General features: G+C 42.2%; 1 protein-coding gene across 3 annotated transcripts in view; it reads left to right on the top strand.

Annotated features, from left to right (window-relative positions):
• The window catches only part of DDAH1 (dimethylarginine dimethylaminohydrolase 1), a 166379-nt gene that overhangs the window by 57863 nt on the left and 83643 nt on the right, over positions 1-24873 (top strand). Inside the window, exon 1 of one of the 3 annotated variants that reach the window (XM_075002227.1) lies at positions 8163-8575. The exons of the other annotated variants lie outside the window; for them this stretch is intronic. Coding sequence (XP_074858328.1) covers positions 8273-8575 — 303 coding nt within the window. The 5' untranslated portion in view covers positions 8163-8272. Of the gene's footprint in view, positions 1-8162; positions 8576-24873 lie in introns of those variants that run through there. 3 annotated transcript variants of the gene reach the window in all.

Genomic DNA, 24873 nt, shown 5'->3' with positions numbered 1-24873 from the left:
AATGTGAATTTGTGGTGCACCACAATTTTGATACTCCACAGTCCTAAACTGACAAGGTTTGCTAACAAACAGGAAATTTTCAAAGTGTGTGATTTATAGCAAAACAAGATAATGTTCCGTCAAGGAACCTATGGGACAGAATGCAACAGGAGTTATGCTGTTAACGCTCAAAAGGTCTGTTTGCCCAGTTGAGTAAATCCAAAGTTCATGCTAGCTATTCTAGTGCATATCATTGTGACAAAAGAAGTGGGATGACTGTAGCAGTTAAGCATGCACAGTTCCTCTGAGTTTTGTCAGTGCTTCTTGGTGCCATACAGTTTGTCAGGACTGCTGTCAAAGCTGATTTCTAAAGCATCATCTTTGACAGCATTTTTTTCCACCTGCTTAGCTGTCAGTTCATGGAAATTGCTACTTGTCTTAAGTATGTAAAATGCCAGCTGACAAAGTACCTAGTACATTATACCACATGATATTAAACAAATACTGCGTTTCTGCTGAACCAGCTAGGTGTAGAATGAATTTTGCAGTCAGAGTATGGCTCTGTAACCTTGTGGTCAGATACTGCATCTCTAGGCCAAGGGTCAGCAACCTGCTGCTCTGGAGCTGCACGTGGTTCTTTAAGGAGTTATTTGCAGCTCCAGACGCCACCGCCACTGAGTCTTCTGTGGCACTCCACTCCTCCCTCTGGATAAGAGAAGTCCGGGAATATGTGCGTCTGAGCTGCACGTGGCTCTTTGAGCAATAAAACGCTTGGAGCCATGGGAACACTGTCCGCCACTGTGCACGTGTCCCACCCCAGCATTTGGCAGGAGAATGTGACAGCGGCAACAGTGAGCTCTGGAGGAGGGGAGCGGGGATTGGATTAAAGCAATGGGCTAAGGGTGCCTGACTGTCATATTACTCTTGTTATCTGAAGTAAGTGATAAAATTGCAGTTAGTACAATTTTAGTTTAGATATTTGTAATTACAACTGAACCAGTTTAAAATGGACCAATTCCTTGTGAAAAGAAAGAATAAAATGGCACCTTTGGAAGAAGGCAGTACACAGTAAACCGTGTCAGAATCATTTGCAGTGGGAAAACCTGTAGTGAAAAAAAACACACAGTTGTGGTAGCAGTGGAAATTCTGCCAAGATAAGAAAAATGTGCAGTTACAATTCGGAGTATCTTAAATTTGGGATTACGACAAGCAGAAGCGTACTTCCGTTGGCGCGGAGGGTTGTTACAAACATTGCTCCTTCCTGCATAAGAGCCTATGCCCATGTGCAGTGTTTTCATTGTCCTCATTTGCTCTCCAGCCTAGGGGTGAAAAATAACTTTAACGTTCTAACTGGGTCACATCTTTGTGTGTGCGCTGTTTTTAAAATAGGGGTTACAAAAAGTATGGTTTGATGTTATTTATTAAGGAATGTCTCATATTTACATGCATGGCAGCTCTTGAAGTATTGATTTAGTAACTGAATTTGAAAAAATGTCTCTTCTCGCTATTTTGGCTGCAGACCCCTGCTCTAGGCTCAGGTAGGGGAGAAATTAGGAAAACATTACACCTCCACACAGTTTAGCAGCTGCTGACAGGTACATAGTTTAACATCTGGAAGCAATCACTGCACTCTCTAAAGAGGTTTCTTCTGCATAAAGACTGAGTAGCTCACATCTATTTTTAGCTTGTTTTAGCCACTTTTTCTACCATTATGATTAAAAAGGAGACAATCCTGGGGATTAAATAGTTTGTATATTTGTACAGCACTTTGAAACTATAAAGATTGGCACAAGTTTAGTAAGGTGTTTTAGAATTTGTGTATACAATACCTGCCTGCAATCACCAACCAGTTCATGTTTTTAATACCTCTGACTTTACCCAGATTGTTGAGTAGATAGCCTGGCAAAATGATCTTTAATAAGAATATAATTTGCCTAAGTGACTGAGCTATTTTGTGAAAAAGTGGACTGGATTGGAAGCCAAGAAATTCAATATGCTAATCCTATTTCTGTCACTGACTTGTGTGACCTGGGAAAATCTAGATTTATCTGCACTGTAAAGTAAATTTGGCATAAGGTAGGATGTGAACATAAAGTAGAATTCTATTCCTGATTAACTCCACATCCAAAGTCAATTAAAATAATTCAGATTAAAAAATTCTTATCCCAGCATAAGAGAATGCACTCAGAAATTTGAGTGGGAATGGTTTGATGCAAAATAGCTATTTCAGAATCCCTTCCATGTAGGCAAGCCCTCTTTTAACAATTTTATCTCAGTATCCCTGTCTGTAAATGTTCTAAATATTACTCACCTCCGTCAGAGGAGTGTCAGAAATGAATCATGTACTCTTGGCCAGACCAAACTCCAATTGATACTAATGGAATTTCTGCCCAAGTAAGAAATGTGGAATCAGCCTTTTCATGTTTGTGCAGCAGCCTGATTATGGTAGGTACTATTATTATTAGCTCTCTGCTGCAAAGTAGTTGAGTATTTTCCTACTGAGGTAAAAGAAATATAGAAGAACTTTAAAAAAAAATTATCCAGCCATTTCTGTGTTTCTGGTAGAGTGGACTTATCCATATGGCAGAGAGTCACAGGTTGAATGCCAAACATGCTTTTCTGTTCTGGTCTTTCATGTGCTTTAATTTTGTGCAACTTTTAGTTAATGCATTGATACATGCTATATAAAAACTTGAGAGCAAGAGAGAGATGGGTATTACAAACAGCTATCATTTGCAAGTGCTGGAACGTATTTTTCAGACTTGGCATCCTAGAAGGCTTCAAAAGAGTGCCCAAGCTGCCTGATATGCTTCTTGCACTAGGCATTGATCCAAATTCCACAGTTCGTTACTGTCATGCAAATTTTTCAATAACAGTGAACAACTGTGGTCTTCAGTTACATAGTGCAGTACTTGGGTGTTGCCTGATTTTTGGCGTAAATTCTAAGTGCTCGTTCAGTCACAAAGATGACGTAATATGCCAAAAATATTTATCATAAAACATGCTTTATTTATGCTACGCAACTCGTCCCAGAAATCAGTTTCAGAATCTCTAGCATCTCTAGCATCTTCTTCCAAAATGATCATGTCTTTTTTGAATATAATATTGTGGCTAGAAAATCTGGCTAATATGAGGTGATTTTGTCAAACTAATACATTTTTACTTTCTTGTGGGTTTTTCCTATTCTGATGGAATCTTCTTTCAGATCTACTTACTTTTGAAAGTGACTGAACTATTCACATGTGCTTTCAAGTTTGTTCCTGTAATACTACTCTTTCTGAAGCCTATACTTTTCTATGTGAACACACTGTGTTTTCTCCTCCTTTCACTATCTATCAATGTTCATGTTTTTTAAACGTTGTGCACAGTACCTTCTACTCTATTGCCTGTTAGAGTGGTGGTGGGTTTTGTTTTTGTTGAAGTCTTTGGAAATAAAATTGAAGTCAAGCCAGGATTTCACATTTTTGTTTGTCTCAGTGTGCAGAGATTACTTGGCACCTGATCCTGGAATTAGTTTTATTGTCCCCTTGACCTCTAAGCCTTACCACGTCCCTGCTCTGACTGAAATCAATGGCAAAATTCCCATTAGTTTTGTGGTACAGAGTCTGGCTCCATTTTGGAAAACAAATGGTAGACAATGACATTATGCATGTTTAATATATGATTTGATTGTTCCTAATACCAGTATATTAAAATGCTAAACCAACAGGAAATCATCAAGGGTGTGTCTACACTTGCATTCCTCTTTTGAAAAAGGCATGCAAATTAGGCAAATCGAAAATGCAAATGAGGTATAAATTTGCATATTCAACACCTCATGTGCATATTCTAATTTTGAAAGAGCTTCTTTTGAAAGAAGAAGGCCAGTGTAGACGCTGCTCTTTCGAAAGTAAACCCATCTTCGAAAGAATCCTTCTTCCCTTTATTTAATGGGAAGAAGGATTCTTTCAAAGATGGGGTTTAATTTCAAAAAAGCAGCATCTACACTGGCTTTCTTCTTTCGAAAGAAGCTCTTTTGGAATTAGAATATGCAAATGAGGTGTTGAATATACAAATGTACACCTCATTTGCATTTTCAGTTTGCCTAATTTGCATGCCTCTTTCGAAAGAGGAATGCAAGTGTAGACACACCCCATGTTTTTCCTTGACTGAAAAAATTCAGAAAATGTATTATTTTGCATTAAAAAACAATACCTACCTGAGCTGAATTTTATGGATATTTCTCAAAAACAGGACCATATATGGACAAGAGTATCACATTTCCCAAAAGCGTGAAATTTTTCATTTAAAAGAATACTTTCCTTGAGTACATGTAAAACTTTTATTTTTCCTGTCTTTATGTGGAAAAAAGGCAGGCCGTTTCTTGGAAGCTTTAAGTGAGAAAAACATGTCAAGAACTAAATAAGAGAGCATGTGTGTGAGACAGATGCTTTGTCACTTGTACAACTGTTTCTGAACTAGTGTATTGAACAAGTTGAAAGCACCACCCTTTAGCTGTCTTCAGCCGAATGAGGATTTCTTAGGCTTTGTCTACACTATCAAGGTGTGGTGACCAAACTTATGTTGACATCCAAAAGTCGTCATAAACAATCTTTTTCCAATTTTTATTACGTTTCCTCTTTTGACAGATCACATCTACATTGTGGGCACCATCAACAGTGCAAGCACTGCATTGTGGGTAGGTATCCCACAGTGCAGGGCAACACCTTCTGTTACTAGGTGTTGTGGGAAGGCAGAGCAGATTGTGGTGCACCTTGTGACCAGACCAAATGTCCTGTAATGCATTGCTTTGTGTCCCAGCCCTCCACAGGATTCCATCTTTCTTTTGCACCATTTTTTTCAATGGACATTCTTTACTGCACACCCTGAGATCTTTAGTTAGAAGGGCTGGATTATTCACTTCTCTCTTATGCTCTGTTAAGTGACGTGAGGACATTGCAATGCAGTTAACCGTTACATTACTGATCGAGGAAGACTCTCAGGTGCCTGACATCCTGTGTGATACCGATAGCAGCAACTTTCCTTTGCTTTTGGCATTCACAAAGCAGTTGCACAGGGTAGACCATCACTTTGTGGCAAAGGAAACTAGCACCAAATTGTGGGCTCGCATTATCATGCAGCGGGTATGGATGAAGAGCAGTGGCTATGAGGAAAACCATCTTCCTGGAGCTGTGTGCTGAGCTGGCCCCAGACCTGAGGCTCATGGACACCAGAATGAGACTTGCCCTCTCGGTAGAAAAGCATATGGCAATGGTTGTCTGGAAGCTAGTGACTCCAGACTGCTACTGGTCAGTTACAAATCAGTTTGGAGTGGGGAAGTTAACTGCTAGGTTTGCATTAATGTAGATGTACTGGGCAATAAATTGCATCCTGCTACAAAGAACCATGTCTCTGGGAAGTGCGTGTGATATCGTGGACGGTTTTACAAAGATGGGTTTCTCTAACTCTGGAGAGGCGATGAATGGCGCATACACATTCCTATTTTACCACCAGATAATCTTGTAACAAAGTACATCAGCAGAAAAGGTACTTTCCCCATAATATTGTGGGAACTTGTGGGTCAACACAGGCATTTCACAAACATCAGTGCAGGGTGGTCTGGAAAGGTGCGCGACACACACATCTCCAGGAACATGGGCCTGTACAAAAAGTTGTAAGTGGGGCCTTTCTTTCCAGAACCCAAGATTATATTGGGGGATGTGGAAATGCCCATAGTGATCCTAAGAAACCTGGTTTACTCCCTACAGCCCTGGATCATGAAACCTGACATGTACACTTGTACACTCAAGACAGCAGTAAGGAGGGTTTCAGTAAGAGTTCAGATGACAGCTGAATGTGCCTTTGGCAGATTAAAGGTGCCATGGTGTTGCCTTTGTGACATGTTGAACCCTAATGCAGATAATATCCCCACAGTCATAGCTGCTTGCTGTATTTTGCATAATCTCTGTGGAGCTGAGGGTGAATTGTTTGCTTGGGGTGGACCACTGAGGCAGAGCACTTAGCTGCTAAGTTTGAGCAGCCTTATGCCAGGGCTGTCAAAAGAGCTCAGAAGGTAGCAATTGAAATCAGGAAGGCTTTGAGCAAATACTTTGACAAAGAGCAGCAGTAAACTATATCTGTGTCTGTGTTACTACAGTGGTACATTCTTAGCAGGCTATGTTGATATTTGGGTATGACTATCGCAGTAAGAAAATTATTGAAATGTCTGTACATCTGCTTGTGGTAATTGCAAAGAGAACAAAATTTAGATTTACCCTTACAAAACTTTGCCTTCATACGTTAAAAAACACCACGTCCAAACTCACCAAAAACACAAATGCTAACCAGGAAGGGAGGGACTGGGAAAGGGCAGATCCCCACAACTGTGTGCAGGTCCAACTGTCGTTGCCAAAGTTGTTCAGCGGTGTGGAATGAAGAGGAAATTGAGGCATCCCAGAAAGTGGAAAGGAATGGGTGGGCAGACTGGGGGGTGGCATGGTCAAGAATTGTACATGTGTTGCTATGGCAGTTGAGTCCAAATCTGCTCACTCTGCAGCTCTGTTAAAGACTTGAATGTCTCTGTTTGCTCTTTGATTACTTTTATCATCCGTTCTGTTGCATTCCTAGAAATGTTGATTCTCTTTTCTGTTCTACCTTTTGTCTTCCTAGAACTTCACGCATTCCCTGATCCTAGCATTCCCTGCTGGCTCTCAGCATCACTTGGGGGAGTGGGGTAAAAGATAAAGAGGGGTGAGGAAGGGTCTTGGGGAACAGGTGGAAAGGAGGGAGAGAGGGGGCAAAGCAGAGGCAGGAAGCGATGGGACGGGGTGGAGCAATGAAACAAAAGTGGGTTGGGGCCTGGGCAAAGAGGGGGGACTTCTCCTCCTAGGGACAGCTCTAGCTGCAGGGCAGCGGATTTCAACCTGCCAACCAGAGTGGTCAGGTTGTGCATTGTGGAACACTTCCTGAAGACCAAAGAAAGCAATTAGCGCAGGTGTGGTTCTGGTGTCCATACTGGTTCTTCGTCAATACAAATATATAGGGAAAAGACAAAAGTCTTTTATGAAGTGGAATTATTTTGTTGCTGGAACTGGGCTTCTTCCAAATAAAGATCAGATTGTATTGTGTACACACTCACCGTTTTGTTGCTAAAAAGCAAGTTTTGGTGACAAAACTTAGTAGCGTAGACAATGTCTCAAATTTAACAAGACAATTTCTTGTTATCAGAGCATAAAACAGGCATATGCAAACTTAACCTGAGACACCCATCATCATTTTTGTTTTCTAACACAACTTCGTTTAACAAAATACATCGCTGGGCTGGGCAAGTCTACACCTTAAAAATTGCAGCTGTTCCACTGTTGTGCTTTAGTGAAGATACTACCCTGCGAATGGGGAGCACTTCCCCTGTGGGAATAGTTAATCCAGCTGTGCAAGAGGCAACAGCCATATAGAGAGGGGAGGAAGCCCTCTGGATGACGCAGTGCTGTCTGTCAGGGTTAGGTCACTATAAGTGTGACCTAGGTGTACTGATGTTAAGTTTATACTGTCAACCTGACTTAAGAAACTGGTCTCAGGAAGTTCTCTCCAAATCCCTGATGGTCCTAAATATTCCTCCTCCTCCTTAGGTGCTAGAGCAGCTTGGATTGTCATCTGGAACCAAACTTTGCAGAGTGGACAATTCACTACCAAAAAGAGGTTTAGGGCCACAGAGGCCCCACACATCCCTGCAGCTGAAGGTGCCCTACATACACAGCTGCACAAGGGGTAAGGGAGGAAGGGTGTGAAGAACCTCAATCTCCTCCTCTCCCTACCCCAGTGCCACCCTTGCTTTGGCAAGGGAACCCTAGCAGACACTGGCACCCAGAGTCAACATGTGCTTCCAGGGGAATCCACATACACTGAAGTCCTGGTGAAGAGGGGCTGGCCAGGCCTCGCACGGCTGCAGCTCGCCCGCTTGCTCCGGGCCGCGCAGCGGCTGAGCACTTACAGGGCAGCTTGCACAGCGCACTGTCCCGCCCTGGCGGCTGTCGTGGGGCGCCCCGATCCACCTGGCCCGCTAGAACACAGGTAAAGGGCCCTGCGGCAACGACCAATCCGGCGCTTGGAACCAAGCGGCCAGCCAATGAGAACCCCCGTGGAACCGCACCAATGGAAATGTGGCTGGCGGGCAGCCTATCCGGGCCGAGCGGCGCGAGCCCTACCCCGGGTGGTGGGGCGGCGGCGGCAGCGGCAGCAGGCGCGGGGCCCAACCCAACCCAACCCGAGCGCCGTGCAGCGCGCGCGCGGTGGTGCCCGCTACTCGCCTGGCAGCATGGCCGGGCTGAGCGGCGGCTCCAGCCTGGGGCGGTGCAGCCACGCGGTGGTGCGGGCGCTGCCCGAGTCGCTGTGCCAGCACGCGCTGCGCATAGAGAAGGGCAAGGAGGTGGACTTCGCCCGGGCCGAGCGGGAGCACCAGCTCTACGTCGGGGTGCTCAAGAACAAGCTGGGGCTGCAGGTGCTGGAGCTGCCGGCGGACGAGAGCCTGCCCGACTGCGTCTTCGTGGAGGATGTGGCCGTGGTGTGCGAGGAGACGGCCCTGCTCACCCGGCCGGGGGCGCCCAGCAGGAGGAAGGAGGTATCGGCGGGCAGGGAGGCCCCACCTGGGGAGAGCTCGGCGCCCACCCCCGCGGGGGGGCAGGGGCCATTGTCCGCACGCTTCCCGGCTGGCCTCTGCGGCGTATGGTTTTAACTTCAGGCAGATCCGCGCCGGTGGAGCTGCAAAGGCCTGGCCTGAAAGCGCCGCTCGGGGTGGGGAATGATTGCCAGCAGCAGCTGGGCCCAGGGCGCGCTGTAAGGCGTGGCAGGCTGGTGGCATGATGGGAGAGGCGAGGCAGAAGATGCTCAGTGCACTTGCAAAGCTCCCTCCCCACGAACTCCAGCCTCTGTTTATGGAGTCCCTGCCTCAATCTTAGCACAGTAGTTACAGCTTGGGAAGCTCAGTCGTGCTGTGAATCCCTGTAATTTGTATCAAACGGAGAATGAACCCAGCACTGTGTTCTTGTTGTCCTGGCGGTGCTGTAATGGGGACTGAAAGGTGACTGGACTGAAAAGCTGATCTAGTCCTTTTTTTTTCTGAAGCCCTTTGTAGTAAATCATAGTATTTCTTTGCTAATTTAAGTGCAGCTCAGGGAGATGGTATGCAAATATTAAGGCAAATGAAAAACTGCCAATGTGTGTGCTACACCATGCCAGACTCTGTCCGAATCCAGTACAGGTGTAAATGTTGTATCAATCTAAATTCACTGTTGTATTAGAGAGCTGGGTAGAAACGCTACTGAATTTATTGTTTTACTGATATTTCTACTGAATGTATATCACTTCTTTAAAACATTGAAATAGGGTGGGTATGTGGATTTTTTAACAGAACAAAAAATTCACGCTTTTGTATTCAATGTGACGGATGTCGCTATAACTAATTAATATATCAGTATATTAAAGTGTTCATTTTATTAACATGGCAGGTTGTGTCAGTGGCGTACTGCACTTTGGGGTGTAGAAATATAATAGTTTTTCTGGGTGTAGCCCTTGTGATGGCAGTTGGTGTATGTGAGGATTAGCATTAAATACTTTTAACATGTATGGTCAGTTTAGCTTCTCAAATACCTTTTTAAAATATAAATTGTTTGACTACAAAATTGTTGACCCAGTCAGAGAATATTTGAACTTACTGTGCAACACTTCTTGAAATAGTGTGGCTTCTAGGGATTCTGGATATCTTGGTGAATTTGCTGTTCACTGATTTAAGCGACAAGTATCAGAGAGGTAGCCGTGTTAGTCTGTCGCTTCACTTTGGTGTTTTTAACTCTCATTGAGCTATAGTACCTCCCCTCCTGCAACTTCATATGCGTTTATGACCATTCTAAGTCACATTTTCATTTGCAGTCCTTCAGCAATTTATTAAATGGTATTCCCCCTTTTAATATCGGAGGATGTCTAATAACGCTCCTCCCCATTTTGAGGTTGCTAATGTACCTCACGCCCTGTAGCCAGGACGGAAGTGGCTCATGTCAAAAAGAACCTTTGCATTCAGGTCAGACAAGCAGGAAAAAGATCAGCCAACCAGAAAATGAAAAAAAAGCAGTCAGTAGAGAGTGATTTGGAAAATGTCTGAAGCAGATTAGCAGCTACGAGAAATGAGGCCATTAGACAGTACAGTAATAATAAAGATTTATCATGAGATAATAATTCTGTTACAAATAGTTAATGCTTTACTCGAGTGGAAGGGGTTTAAGCTGTACGCCATATGACCTACAGAAATTTTTTGTTACTTTCTCTCACCATTCCTCATTTAAAGATTTCATAGACTGTAAGGAGGTTGCATGTTACAAGTATCTTACTTTTGTGTCATATATACCAGTGTTTCCCAAACTGAAAACATTTGCATTCCCATTTCAGGACTTTGGCCTTATCGGTGTACCCCTTTTCCCAGTGCTTATCTCCTGACCTTCAGTAATTTATTTTCTGTCACGTACCTGTTGAAATGCTTATGCGTACAGCATTTTCTGAAACACTGATATATACTATTCAATTATGAACAGCTATCAATAATTGATGCTACTAAAGCGTAAAGTTCGACTCACTGTTTCTCTTCGGTTTTAACTTGCAGTATTAATCTGCAAAGTACAATAATTTACAATGGGTCTTCAGTTATTGGTGCAAATTAATACTTCTAATATATTCACTACGAAAGCCTCTTTTGAAAAAGCATTACGTTCATATTAATCTCACACATTTTTATGAAATTCAGAACACAGATGTCCATGGTTAGGTCCTTTGTGTGCCTAGGAGTTTATTTGTTAACACTAAGTATTGACACAGAAATGCCTTAGGACGCAATTGTGCATTCATGGTGCACCTATGATTGCTGTGTGGTAGAAACGAGTGGAAAATCTTGGGCATCAGGAATGCAGGCTCTGACATTTAATGAATGTGCAAGTGGCTGAGTTACTGCGGTAGGAACTGTTGCTCTGAAAATCAGTCTCATATGTTTTACATTGCAAACCTGTTTCTCCAGCCACTTCCCTCTCTGCATTCAGGTATGTCTTAAACTAATTTATCACCATGTTTCTCATAAGTGAGATGGGAGTAAGGAATAAATGTAACCCCACCACCTCTCAGTTACAGAACTCCTGACTTGGGAATGCGCCTTACTGTGTATTCGCACAATCTTTACTTTAACGTTTCCACCTTCCTTTTGCCTGTTTATTACCCTTACTGCTCTTGTCATATGGATTATGAACTATGGAGTAGGTCTGGGTCTTTACTTGGAAACTGCTACTTAGATTCTTTGCATGTAGTTTTCTTAAAAAAATTGAAAGGATTTTTTTCAGTGTCTCGTCAAACAGTGCAACCATCTAAGAGATTGCACAAATATCTCATTTAAGAAGATGCACATGCACATATTTGAAGAAGTGTGATTAGATATGTGGTTAAAAATGACATCCAAGTAGTATGTGGATGCACTATTATTTCTAAATGCATCTCTTTCTCAACCAGACTTCTTCAAGGGAGTTTTCACTGAACCTATAGTATGATTCACTGCCATGGCTGTTTTGTGCCTGTGTGAAGTCCTGGAGACCCCAGTGGAGCTCTTCGTCAGGGGGCTCTCAACTTTTCCAAACTATTGTACCTATTTCAGGAGTCTGATTTGTCTTGCGTACCCCAAGTTTAATTTGGCTTGAAAACTACTTGTTTACAAAATTGGACCTAAACGTACGAAAGTGTCACAGCATAGTGTTACTGACAAAGTGCTTATTTTCTCATTTTTACCAGTAACTATAAAATAGATCATTTGGAATATAAATATTATATATTGAGATGTATAAACCAGTCATTGCATGACATTTTAGATTGCATTGGCTTCACTAGAGCTTTTTATGTAGTGTGTTTTGTAAAGCTAGGAAAATATCTATATGTGCTAAAGAACCCCTGGAATACCTCTGCATACTTTGAAAACCACCGCCCTATATGAGTGAAAGGGGCCATGCTAACCTTAGATTAGAAGTATCGTCTCACCCTCAGCTATAGCCTTGCCAACACCATGTTATGAGTTGTAAAAATAAATGGTTTGATCCAGGTCTGTTCTCAGGAGCAGCCCTGGAGCTTGTAAAAGGGAGATTTGGCAAGAGGACCAATGCACAAGTGGCAGCAGCTTGTGGGAGACAGGCAGGAGGTAGAAGGCGGTGCCATACAAATGATTGCTACGGATGGCACTGGCAGGAGGTGCGGCTCACTCAGCTCAAGACAAGCCTGTGTATGCGGATTTGGGGCAAGGAACGAGAAGGTTTGTCTGTCTCTCACCATTGGGCTCATATTGTGCTGATGTAGAGGCAGGTGGATTAAAAAAATCAGTGATCTAAAAAACAGAAAAATGATTTTTTTTATTTAAATCAGATTTTAAAATCAAAATACTAAATTCCTCATTTAAAAATTAGTTATGATTACATCTCATCACAAATATGCTTCATGTACACTTACGGTCTCCTAAAATGATAAATAATTCACTTTATAACAAATCACTTTGCAAATAATTCACTGGCTCTAGTCTGTCCAGCCTAACCACTAGCTCTTGCTTGTTGAAAATTCTGGGCTTTCAATTTCTGTTTCTCAGCAGACTAAAAAGTAACAGGCAAAGAAAGACACGAGCTGGGTAGGATTGTTTTTGTTCTGTGCTTAGGTGGTAGATCTTGGCCAAGCACAACAGAGGAGTGAGTTAAGACATTATCGTAAAGATGGAGAAGCGATACATAGGAAAGGACAGAGGCAAAGTGGAAGGACTGGAGTGGAGTGGAAAGAAAAAGGGAAGACATTTGGTGCCCACGCAGCTTCCTGTATTTCCCCCCTCCCCCACCGCATGCACACACACTTTTGCCACCAAAAAGCCATCATGGCAAAGATGTGGCAATCTGTGGCTGAATGGATCAACTGGCTAGTAACGTAAAAAAAATCACTTTGCAAGGCATCATTCTCTTGCTAGGCTTTTGAAGTATAAATTTGGTTTGATATATAAATTCCCAACTTGTTTTCTGTATTGGACATTGCTGGGGGAACAAAAAAAGGCTCAGCTAATCTTTATGGCTTGTTTAATTAGTTAAATAGGTTCTAAACCTATCACACAAGTATACAATATAGAAAGCTGCAGAAACAGAAGTCTAGAGTTGCCAGTTGCCACAGTGTCATTATTTTATATTACAATGTACATGACCCCTTTTTTTTGGGAACAGTTGGCTAAAGATCATAATGAGAATGCCCTAAATCTATTCTCTGTTTTACTTTAGCAAAACTCAGTTTTCCCAGGGAGCCCCCATTCTGTATTTGTTGTCTGAAAAACCAGAAGTGCCAATGAGTTCAGTGGGGCTTACTCCAAAATTAAGGGTGCTTTGAGCACGAGTCTCAGCCTTTTTGGTTACTTGATTTAAATCAATGATTTTTGGGGTTGTTTTAATATCACCTTGGTTTAAATCAATCCACCCTGCAGGAGGGATCTGAAAGAGAATAGGATAAGCAAGATAACTAAATGGAGTATTTATGGATTCCACCCCTTCTGCTACATTTTATTTTGTCCACAAAGCAAGGATCAGGCAAAAATCCATGGAGTCAGCTGTAAAACAAGCAGGGTTGTGAGAGGTGAGGGGCATTTGTTTAAAAATTTTCTGGACACTAATTGGGCTGGGACTTGAAAGACAGGTGGAAGAGCTAGATGGCTGGAGGCAGAGTAAGCCGTGAAAAGATGGTAAGGTTGAAGGGATCTGGCAAAGAAAACAGGAGATGCTCTGAGTTGGGAGGAAGCATGTACGTGAGGAGCAGGAGCAAAATTTTGGCAGATCTGGGGCCTTGATACTTTTTTTTTAATTTCCTGCTTCTGGTAATAAAAACAGTGAGCTAATAAGATGCAGTTAATTATATGTTGGCTATTATCAATGCCAGTCAGGTGAAGAAAATATTTAATTTTCCCAAAAACCACAAGATGGAACACTTCATAACTCCAGTTGTGACAAGCATGCACAATAATTTAAAAGGACTATTCTGGAAGGAATACAAATGGTAACAAATTACCCTTGAGTTAAATCAATTGTCTGTTGTGTAGTAATATAAAATCCAGTTGTATTTACATACTGTATCCTTGTTGAATCCATGCACAGACAGGGCACCATTAAATTTCACCGTATTTGGAAAGGTACAGTCAAATTCATCAGTATTTGTAGGCATTGCACATATACTTGCTCAAACTGATTTTTTGAAAGCTCTAAATTAAATAATGAAATGATAAATAGAAAGGAGTTGATACCTGTTTTTTTGTATAAAACATAACCACATTTACAGAGACATTTTTGCTAATGGGGTATTGTATGCAGAAGATAGAGAGGCAGAGATGAAGCTCAGGTATATTTACACTGAAAAAATCATGTCCATTTTGATTAAAGTCAATTTTGATTGTTCTAATGCAGGCTGACACAGGCTCTGTCTCTACACAGAAGACCTATTTCAGAATAAGCTATCCTGAAATAGCTATTTCAAAATAGGGCTGCTACACACCAATGCATTTTGAAATAGCACTTAGCTATTTTGAAGTACATAGTCTGCACACACAGGATGTGTCTACACTATTCCCTTCCTTTTGGAAGGGGCATAGTAATGAGTGAGTTGGGAAGATGCTAATGAGACACTGCCATGAATATGCAGTGCCTCATCAGCATAATGCTATTGCATGCGATTCAAAACCAAACAGGAAGAAGGGGCTTTCGAAGTCAGGGGGTCCTTTTGAAAGGCCCACATGTACACAGGGGGCATGTGGTTTGAAAGTGGCACTTTCAAATCATGCATGGCTGCCACTGTGCTAATGAGGCACTGCATATTCATGGCAGCACCTCATTAGGATCTTCCCAACTTGCTCGTTACCATGCTAGCATAGACATAGCCATTGTGCTTATTTCAAAATAAGCGCCCTTCCTTGACTTAAAAGCAGCTATTTTGAAATAGCTATTTCAGAATGGGTGCTACTCCTTGTAGAATGAGGGTTACCAATTTTGAAATAACTATGCTGTGTAGACCTACCCATAATTCCTAGGAAACTGGATGTCAGAGAAGTCAAGAATATGTTAAGGTGTATTTGCATCACATCAACAGGAACAGATTTACTGGCATTCATCAAGTAAATGGTCCATAGGTGCTTTATAAGTCAAAAACAAGAAAAAGAAAACCCTACATCCTATGCTCATTTGCTCTAATGACTGGAATGTCCACCATCAATTATTTAATTTTCTAACTTAGAAAATAAGTAAACCGCCATAACATCAATCCACTATTTCTCTGTTTAGGGGAGTTGTTTCTTCTTTATATCAGTCTTTTTCCTGGTACTTCCCAATGTCAGTATTACAGAGGTGGCTGAACCTCTGGCCCTTCCTGATCTGAGGAACGGGTCAGGAGGCTGCCTTTACTTTTCTTTTGAGTGGTATTTTGCAGTTCTCACACTCTTAGGCTATGTCTACACCACAAGATTTTACGTAATTTATCCTGATTTTTTCCAAGTGCCTGTCTTCACTGTAAATTCCATTACCTCTATTTATGGAGCGCTAAAATTGACATAATATCCATATCATAGTGTCTTAGTAACCTGGCGGGTGTAGTGTTTAGTTCGAAATTCAAATTCTGAATGAAGTGTAGTGAGGAAGTACCATGTTTTTAAATCGATTTCATTAGCCTCCAGCAGTGTCCCATATGTGCCCCACAATGCCGCACAGTCCTCCATTCTGGCTTCTTCCATCTTCACTGCTCTCAGGCGTGGAGTAATTTGGCAACAGGAAGACCGTTTCAATTCATCACCTGGAAGCCTGTGGCTGTAGGGTCGTGACAGGCTGAAAAATCTTTTCTTTTTGTTTGCTGTTAGTGCGGCTGTGGGGTCTTTGGTTCTGTGTGTACCTCTACTAGCTGTCTTTTTTTTCTTTTTGCATTGCCTGGTGCCAGCTGCTGCGCACACACCCCTGCTCCCCTGCACCATGTGGTAGTTGAGCTGTGGGTGAGGGTTGTGCTTGGATGAAAAACTTCATTTCAGCTGCTTACATTTAGTGCTGACTCCCACGTCCTCTCCCTTCCCGCCTCCGGGGATGCCACACAGTCTGGAATTTTCCTGCGCCCAGCTGCATCGCATGGCTTGACCCCAAAACAATAAAAGGACGTGCTGCACAAGGTGCCAGGCAGTTTGCGCACAGTGAGGGTCCTGTAGCCGGCCAGGGGAAGTTTCCCCGGTCAGGCATGATTTTTGGTCAACGGAAGAAAATACTTTGTCACTAGCATGGCTGTACTCTCAGTGGAAATTTTTGGATGGGCTTTAGCCAAAGGACAAGGGGCTGCCTATAGTCAGTGGGGTCTTTTAGCCACCTGGGGGAAGTCTTCCTCAGCAGTCAGGATTTTCAGGTGCTGACTGTAGCCGGGGGCCTTTCAGCTGCTCAGGGGCCGTCTCCCTCAGTGATCATAATTTTTAGGTTCTGGCTGTAGCTGGGGGTCTTGTAGCTGCCCCAAGCGGTACCTGTTTCAATGGAGGCAGTGTAATAGCTATACAGTTGCCACACTTCTCAAAGTAAGGCTTGCAGGGAGGAATATTCATGTTGTGAGGGTCTGTTTTTGGTAGGACCAAATGTCGCTATAGTCTGGGGTCTTTTAGCCACCTGGAACCATAACTGTTTCAATGATTCATTGCAGTTTCAGTGTAGCACCTGTGTCTAATTAAGCATATTTTTTTTTCTAAGGGTCTTCTATTCCAGATGCAGGTCCAAACCCAGATCCAAGCCTGGGCATGCTGTTAATGGGGGCAGGTAATGGGTCTCCATGGGCAGTCACAATTTCCGAGGCTGGCTGTAGCTCGGGGTCTTCTAGCCACCCTGAGCCATAATTGTTGCAATGATTAATTGCAGTTTTAGTGTAGCACCCCTGTTTACTTAGACCAGTTCTTGTTCTGAGGGTCATCTTTGCCAGGAGATCTAAATCCAGATCCAAGTCTGCAGAGATGCAAAAGCCTGTATCCTGTTTTCAAAAACCTGTTGGTTGGGAAACCCAAAATCTTTTTTTAGCTATTCCTAAGTGCTTTACTACCCCTCCACTCAATTATAAAAAACGCATCTCTTATACAGGCAAGCCAGACCTCCATTTGTAAAAAAGGGACATATGTTTAACCTGGCAGGGGGAAAAAGTGAAGTGAAATGTGGGAAGATGTCACCAGATACCCACAGCCACTTCTGGGGCATTCTTTTTCCATGCTGCACCAGTGAAACTAGCCGGAGTGCTACAAGGCCCAGGGAACTGTGGGATAGGTTCCCACAATACACTGATGCCGTGCTCGATTTAAGCTGCTTGTGTGTGGCAGCAATAAGTTGATTTTTGTGGGGAGCCATGTGGGAATGTGAGGATGCCCAAAATCGAATTGATAAAACCCAGCATTAATAAATGGATGTGAAGAAAATCAGTTTTTAGCTCATAGCATAGATGCAGCCTGAGACTATGTTCTGAGATACAGTGCCACACGTATTGTCTTTGGGCTTGCTCGTCAGATCCAGCTGAGTTTGGCCACTGCTGCTGTTCTTTGTCAGTGTGTGACCAGTGGTGTTGGTAATTACCAGACAGCCTTGTTAAAAGCCAAGTGTTGCTTATTTTACTAGTGGAAACAAAGTATTTGGGGGAAGGAGTGTTTGAAAACAACAAGACATCTGCATGTATGTCTAGCTTATCTAAAGTTCTTCCATCCATAATGGTGGCCTGGACAGGGCTGGTTCCTGCAGATGCCTATCAATCTGGTTTCCTCAGACAGCTCCCAAACAGCTGCATCCCCAAGAGAAAAGGAAGGTTTAAACGCAGCCTTGGTTCGTGTCAGCTCATATGCATTGGCTTCTCTCTCTCTCACTCTCTGGTAGGCTCAACAGGAGCCAGACTCCCCAGGCTTTGCCAGTGCCTTGTCAGAACACCCTCACACGTTTGTAAACAGCCCAAGTGGAGTTATCCTTAACCCTTCCCCTTGTTTTTGCTTGCAGTTTGCTGTTAAAATAAACCAACTTATTTATGCAATAAACCTGCCTATAAACAACTGAACATATAACAGTAATAAATTAATACAGAGCATCTCTCTATCAATGTAAGTTCAATATTTCATATTTTATTTTAAATTTTAAAATTGCAGTACAATCCATTCACTTTTATTAGACTCTCCATCATAGGAAAACTAGCCCTCCATATCCCAACCTCTACTTTAATTAACTGAAAAGACTTTCTTGTCCCCATAAAAGACTGAGTGCATAGGCATATTTATTTGGTAACTTTATTATTCATTTCATAATAAGATCTGGGATAAAATTTTCAAGAATGCTGAAATGATTTAAGGCTTGTCTTCGCTGCAAAGTTAATTTTGAGCGTTGCCTGTAACTCAAATCCATACATATATTTAGTCTCCTGAGCTTTCCGTAGCAGCCTTTTGTTGTGATGGTATCTCAGTTTATTGGGGTGAAGGCTTGGGAAAAGTTTCACCTTCTGAAAAAAGGGGTGTTACGAGTAAAAGAAACTTTGCAAGATAAAAATGTAATACATTTTTAGAAACTTCTTTAAAAAATTTTAAAAAGCGTCCCTTTTAGAATATGGCAAAACGTTGACTCTTGCCATTACTGAAACTTTTAAATCAGTGAGGCTGCTCGAAGTGAAAGCCAGGGAAGACTTCTTCCAAGAGGAAAATGGAATGAAGGGAAGCGAAAAAGCAGAGTGAATGCCTATTGGAGTCAGGTCATGTTAGTGCCTCATTTTTTATTTATTACACTCAGTCTTATTCTGTCTTTCTTTGAACATGTTACAGGGAAGGCTAGTGCTGACAGTATTAAGCTTGAAGTTGACTATAGGATAGACCTCTCTTGTCCAGCACCCTCAGGATGTGACCGGTGTCAGACAAGAGAATTTGCCAGACCACAGGAAGTCAATATTGTCTAGCAACATTACCAACACTTACATTATCAGCTCTTAAGGGTAAATTAGAGCTAAATAACAACACAGAATGCTAGAGCCAGGAATGGTGGCTGTAAACAAACTTTATGGCATCATGGGAAACTTAGCCACACCCCTGGTAAATGTTTGTCTAACTAGCTAAATATTCAACTGAGCTTCCTGCCTATATTTGACTGTACTGCTCAGTCTGGCTTTGAAGATATGCCTCTTGCTATCTTCAAATGTACCTCTGGTTTCTACAGAGCTTCTTGCATATGTTTGAAGCTACTTCTCTGTCTCACTCATCCTCTCCCTCTTTGAAGGTAACTTAGAATATAGTTAAATTTTCAGCCTAGCATCCTGCCAATAATTAAGTGGTATTCTATTATTGTTTAAAACTACATCTCTGTGTAGCTGATAAAGTAGTTTTGTAGCTGAATTCAATTAAATTACACGGGTGTAAGGAGAGAATGCACGTTGACCATCTGTCCCATATTAGGTGGGAAGGTCCCGTATTTGGGATGCCAAAAAGGTGTCCCTACTTATTTTTAAAAGGGTCTAATTGTCCCATATTTGGGACCTCACCTGCTAACCTCTTCCACCAGGAGTCACTTCCCCGAGCCTCAGGGAAGCAGGGGGAGTGTGGGTGGCTGCTCACGTCCCTGCCACTTCTCCGGGGGAGCGCTGACGGCTGTAGCTTCCTGAGTGCTGGGGACTGTGGCTTCGCTGGGGCTCCTGGGCGGGCCGTTGGCTGCCGTGCTGGGAGGAGTCGCCCCTCCCCCATGTATCTCCCTGTCCCATATTTGGGACAGGGAGATAATTCATAAGGACTTCTGTGGTTAAGTATGTTGCACAATTAAATCACACTTTTAAACAATAATAGAATACCACTTATTTTAGGACGTTTTCTACATTGTGAGCAAAACAGGAGAAGTAATTCTTTTGCACTACTCTCCACTGCTGAGGCCTCAGCTGGAGTAGTGTGTCCAGTTATGGGCCCTCCATTTTAGGAAAGATGTGGGGAAATTAGAAAGGGGCAAGAAAAGAGCAACTCAAGTGATTAAAGGTCTAGAAAATGTGACCTATGAGACGATTAAAAGAATTGTTTGTCTAGTTTGGAAGTGAGATGGCTGAGAGGGAACATAGTAGCAGCTTTCAAGTACCTAAAATGGTGTTACAAGAAACAGTGGGGAAAAAATTATTCTCCTTAGTCTTTGCTGGTAAGAGCAATGGGCTTGAATTTCAGAAAGGAAAGTTTAGAATGAACATTGGGGGAAAAAAATCCTATCGGGGTGGTTAACTACTGGAAAAAATTGCCTAAAGTCTTTGCAGAATCTCCATCATTGGAGATATTTAAGAACAGGTGAGGTAAATATCTGACAGGGATGATATAGATGGTGCTTGTGTCTGCCATGAGGACAGGGGGCTTGACTTGATGATCTCTTGAGGGCCCTTCCAGTTCTAGTATTCTGTGATTTTTTTTTCAGATACATTGATTTAAATTACAATAGAGAAAACAAAATGTACAGTGCTTGCTTTATAATTTTGGTTATAAATATTTGCTACGTTAATAAGAAAAGAGAGTACTTTCTTTGTCTTATGTCAAATATGCAGTGGCAGTCTCCTTAAAAAGAGCAGGTGCTGGTTCAACGTCCAAGACTGCTCTAACATGAAATACATGGCAGAAGGTGGGTAAAATGGAGCAGGAGACATATAATTCTCCCCCAAGAAGTTGACAGCATCCAAACACCTGTTCTTACTTTCAGGTGACATTATAAATAAGAAGTGACCACATTATCTCCGATAAATGTAAATAAACTTGGTTCTCTAATGCAAGTGCTTGAACAAGAAGTAGGACTGAGTAGACTTGCAGGCTGTAAAGTTGTACTTGGTTTTCTTTTTGAGTGCAGTTATATAACACGAAACCCATCTCCAGTTGTAAATTGCACTTTCATAATATATAAAGTGAATTAAAATACGACTGTGTATAATTTTCACAATGCAAATATGCATAGTTTTATATAATTACACTTAATATTCTCTAATTGAAATCAGTATATTTGAAAATGTGGAAAAACATCCAAAATATTTAATACATTTCAATTTTTGTGGTTAGTAGGGCAGTGTGGTGAAATGAAGTCTGAGAACCACTGTGTTAAACTGTGCACTGGCTGGGGGTGGGGAGGGTGTTTAAAAAAAACCTACAGAATGGCTACTCATTTACTTGACATCCCTAGCAGGGCATTGAGCAGAGTTGGAAAATGTTTCTTTGGTGGATTTGAAACGTTAATGCATTTGGTCCTTGTTTGGGTTGTTGTATACACCATCATGTTGCAGACTTCTCTAGTAAGACTGTAACCGTAGTAAATATAAGTAAATATGACATTTACAAGCAATCCAGTCAGCTGAAAAAACTGGGTGTGTCATAGAATTGTCTCGTTGAAGCGTGCTGGGTTACTGAAAAGGTTACTGACTTAGAGCATTTGAGCAATTCATTACAAATCCTCTTTAGTAACATCCTTCTCTGTAACAAGCTGTTCATTCTCAGGGCTTCTCTACACAACATTGCAGTGTGCCCTGTTCTGTAGCCTGCTGTCACGTGGCTGGACTTCGATGTTGGGTGTGGAAACCATTTTAATGCTTAGTGTGGCTGTTGGTCCCAAATATTGTGCTGGGGTGCCATGTGAGGTGTCAAATGAGAGCTAATGATGCCCTGAATCCGTGTATCCTAGTGATGCGTCTATATCATTTATGTAGGTAAAGTTATAGGGTTTACAATGTAGCTATACTAGAAAATGTTTCAGTGCTAAGCTTCCCAGTAGGTGGGGTGAACTTGGCCCCAGCCAGGATGTTGGTTTGAACAATAGGATGGAAGCCAGGTGCTCAGCACCAAATCCACATTGCAGATGCTTGTGACGTGTCAATGGGATGCAGCCCACTGATCAAGCGACCTGGGCTAAACAAAGGAACAGGTTAAGTTCAGAAATCTGAGGCTGTCTCTTGGGATTCATCCAATGGCAGTTTGTCATGACAGCCACCTGAGTCACGTGGGGGCAGACCCTCAGGGGACTATGGAAAGAGGAAAGGGCTCTGTCCGTGAACTGGAGAGGGAGAGAAAGAACAAGACGAGTGAACAATGGTGTGGACTTAAAGGATCCAAGAGGGACACTGCTGTCTCTTGGTCTCAATGGGTCCATGTGCCAGCTTGTGGATCCAGCGGGCCAGATCTACAATGCTTTGGCAATTGAATCTGTGTAACCTGAAATGAGCTTTCAGAGACTTTCAAGAATCAGCAAATAACATGGCTGGCCAGCATCAGTAGTCATGACTGATGCATGTAAAAACAAAAAGCAGTCAAGTAGCACTTTAAAGACTAGCAAAATAGTTTATTAGGTGAGCTTTCGTGGGACAGACCCACTTCTTCAGACCATAGCCAGACCAGAACAGACTCAATATTTAAGACACAGAGAACCAAAAACAGTAAGCAAGGAGGACAAATCAGAAAAAGATAAATCAAGGTGAGCAAATCAGAGAGTGGGGGGGAAGGTCAAGAATTAGATTGAGCCAGTCTTTTGCATTTTCAGCTTTCATTGCTGGGCCTAAATGTAGCTCTTCCTCGTTATCTGAGGTTTCTGTTGCCGCACTGAAAACATCCACTTTCCTACCTTCTCTGCCCACTCCACCATAGTGGTTGGGCTTATTGCAGTTTGTACAAATTTAAGTAAGCTAGGTGTTTTCTATGTGCGTTGCAGTGGCGTCCACGTACCCAAGGCATTGTGTCCATGGTAAATTGACAGAACGCAGTTTTTTGGTCAACAACGTTGTGCTGCTGCTCCATGAGGTAGATGCCTCTGTCGACAGAAAGCTAATCTGGATATTCTGGTGGGCCTTCTGTCAACAGACCGGGCAGCCTTGTCTTCTGTGCTTGTGGTTGGCTGTTTTGCGGGAAGAACGGATGAGTAGTCTGGCCACTCTGTCGACAGAGCGGATCGCTCTTTCAATCTGCTAGGCAGCCTGGCCGCAATCTGTTGACAGAAGTTTTGTTGGAAGGTATCTTCTGACAGTAACTTCTGTCAATGGATCGCTCTAGTGTAGACATAGCCTAAGTGTTTAATCTGTCCTCTACTTCTGTCAGTTACTTCAGTTATGTTGCTTTCTAACCAAGTTTGTTGTTTTTTTTTGGTTTTTTTTGGGGATTCCAGCCATAAAATTCTTTGGTGTGCATTTGTTTCTGAGTACTTCTGTGGTATGTCTTCTTCCCTCATTCATGCTGATCCTGTGGTTGTAGTTATTCTACATGAAACATCTTCAAGTTTTATATTAAATGAGTGTGATTCTTTGACACTTGTTCAAAAAGAAAAAACGTATTTATATACACAGAAGCACCTACCCTGGCAGCAGACAGGCTGGCTCGCTTTAAAATGCACTTCCTCTCTACTGCTGCTTAACAGCCAGTATTCGGGCGGGGGGGAGAGAGCAGGGGAAGAACTGCCAGATGATTAGAAAAAGGCAATATGTGGAGTAATAGAAGAGATTCCAGTTGTGAACTTGTTCAGAATGCAAGCTCCAGACCTTCCCTCTCAGCAAGCCAAATGGAGCATCCAGTGCTTAGGCAGAGCTGAGTGCTCAAAAGACTGAAAAATAAACACCCACCAGCTAATTTATCCCAATACCACTTTTTTCCCTTGCTGATTTCTCAGACTAACATTAAAGCAGGCATTCAGTCTCGTCTGCAGACGCAGCCTGAGTCCCCTGAGGATATTGCGGGAAATGACCACATCGGAAGCTTTAATCTACATGAATCCCTTCATTTTGAAAGTGTTCCATGGGTTTTGGGACACCACAAATCCAGGGAAGATAGTGGCAATACTTCTGTGTCATTCTGTTTGTTTTGGCTTCCTTGTATCTGTCATCAGTTCGCTTTATAAATAGAATATAACAATATAGCTTGATCAGAATGTTAAATGACCTTTGGGCACAAGTCACTCAAATAGAGTGGTGCTTTGATTCTCCACAGGTCACTTTTGTGGCGCATGCCTTGCTGAGCTTGTTCTCTTTGGGGAATCTGACCATGTTCCCCACCAGTCCCTAGGAGAGAGTTGAAAGATTCAAACCACGAAGAATGGGAAGCAAAATTTTGTTTATCCAACTCCAGGAATGTCATCTCCGTTTGGATAACGGTAGGTATTGGCCAGTTAGGAGTCTATATTATGCAGCGCCACTGGCAAAAGCAGGTGCAAGTGTTTTTTGTTTTTTTTTTTAATTAATTTTGCTATCCAGCTATGCATCTTTTGGACCAATATATTGTGGGTGTAGGAAAAGGAAGAAGGTGCCACTCTTTCTGGATAAATAAGTCATGCCAGAACTGAACAGATTTGTGTAAAAGAGCTTGATCAAAATTAACTTCAGATAGCTCTGTGTATGGGGAATATTTTTGAGAAAGTAACAGTCGAAGTATGTACATAAACTAGATATTGCATTCTACCTTTACTTTGTTTTAACGCAAGACAACTGGTCTTTTTTTTACTTTTAGGTTGTTTTGCTTCACTAGTTTAGCAAAGCCCACTATAAAAAATTTAAATATAGCACTCTAGAGTTTAATGAACAACCACCAGGTGAACTGTAGAGAGTCTGGCTTCATAAACTTAAGCAGATATCCAGTATATAGCACTCTTTTATAAGAAAAGACTCTGGATTCTGTTTTTAGAAAGCTGTGTGAGTTAAGGATTAATAATTATTAAAGTGACTGTCCAACTCTGTTTAATGCCAACCTGAGTTCTTTGGCAAAATTAAATTCTGTCTCAGCTCAGTCCCAGCTGGCCATTGTTGAATATTGTGAAGCAATTATTTTCAATTTGCCACCAAGGGTTGTGTTTCAGTGGGTTTTTTTTTTTATTTAAATTATTTTTCTGTGGGGGC

Source organism: Carettochelys insculpta, chromosome 9 (genome assembly GCF_033958435.1).
Source record: "Carettochelys insculpta isolate YL-2023 chromosome 9, ASM3395843v1, whole genome shotgun sequence".
Taxonomy (NCBI): domain Eukaryota; kingdom Metazoa; phylum Chordata; order Testudines; family Carettochelyidae; genus Carettochelys; species Carettochelys insculpta.
This window is presented reverse-complemented; position numbering and strand designations above follow the sequence as displayed.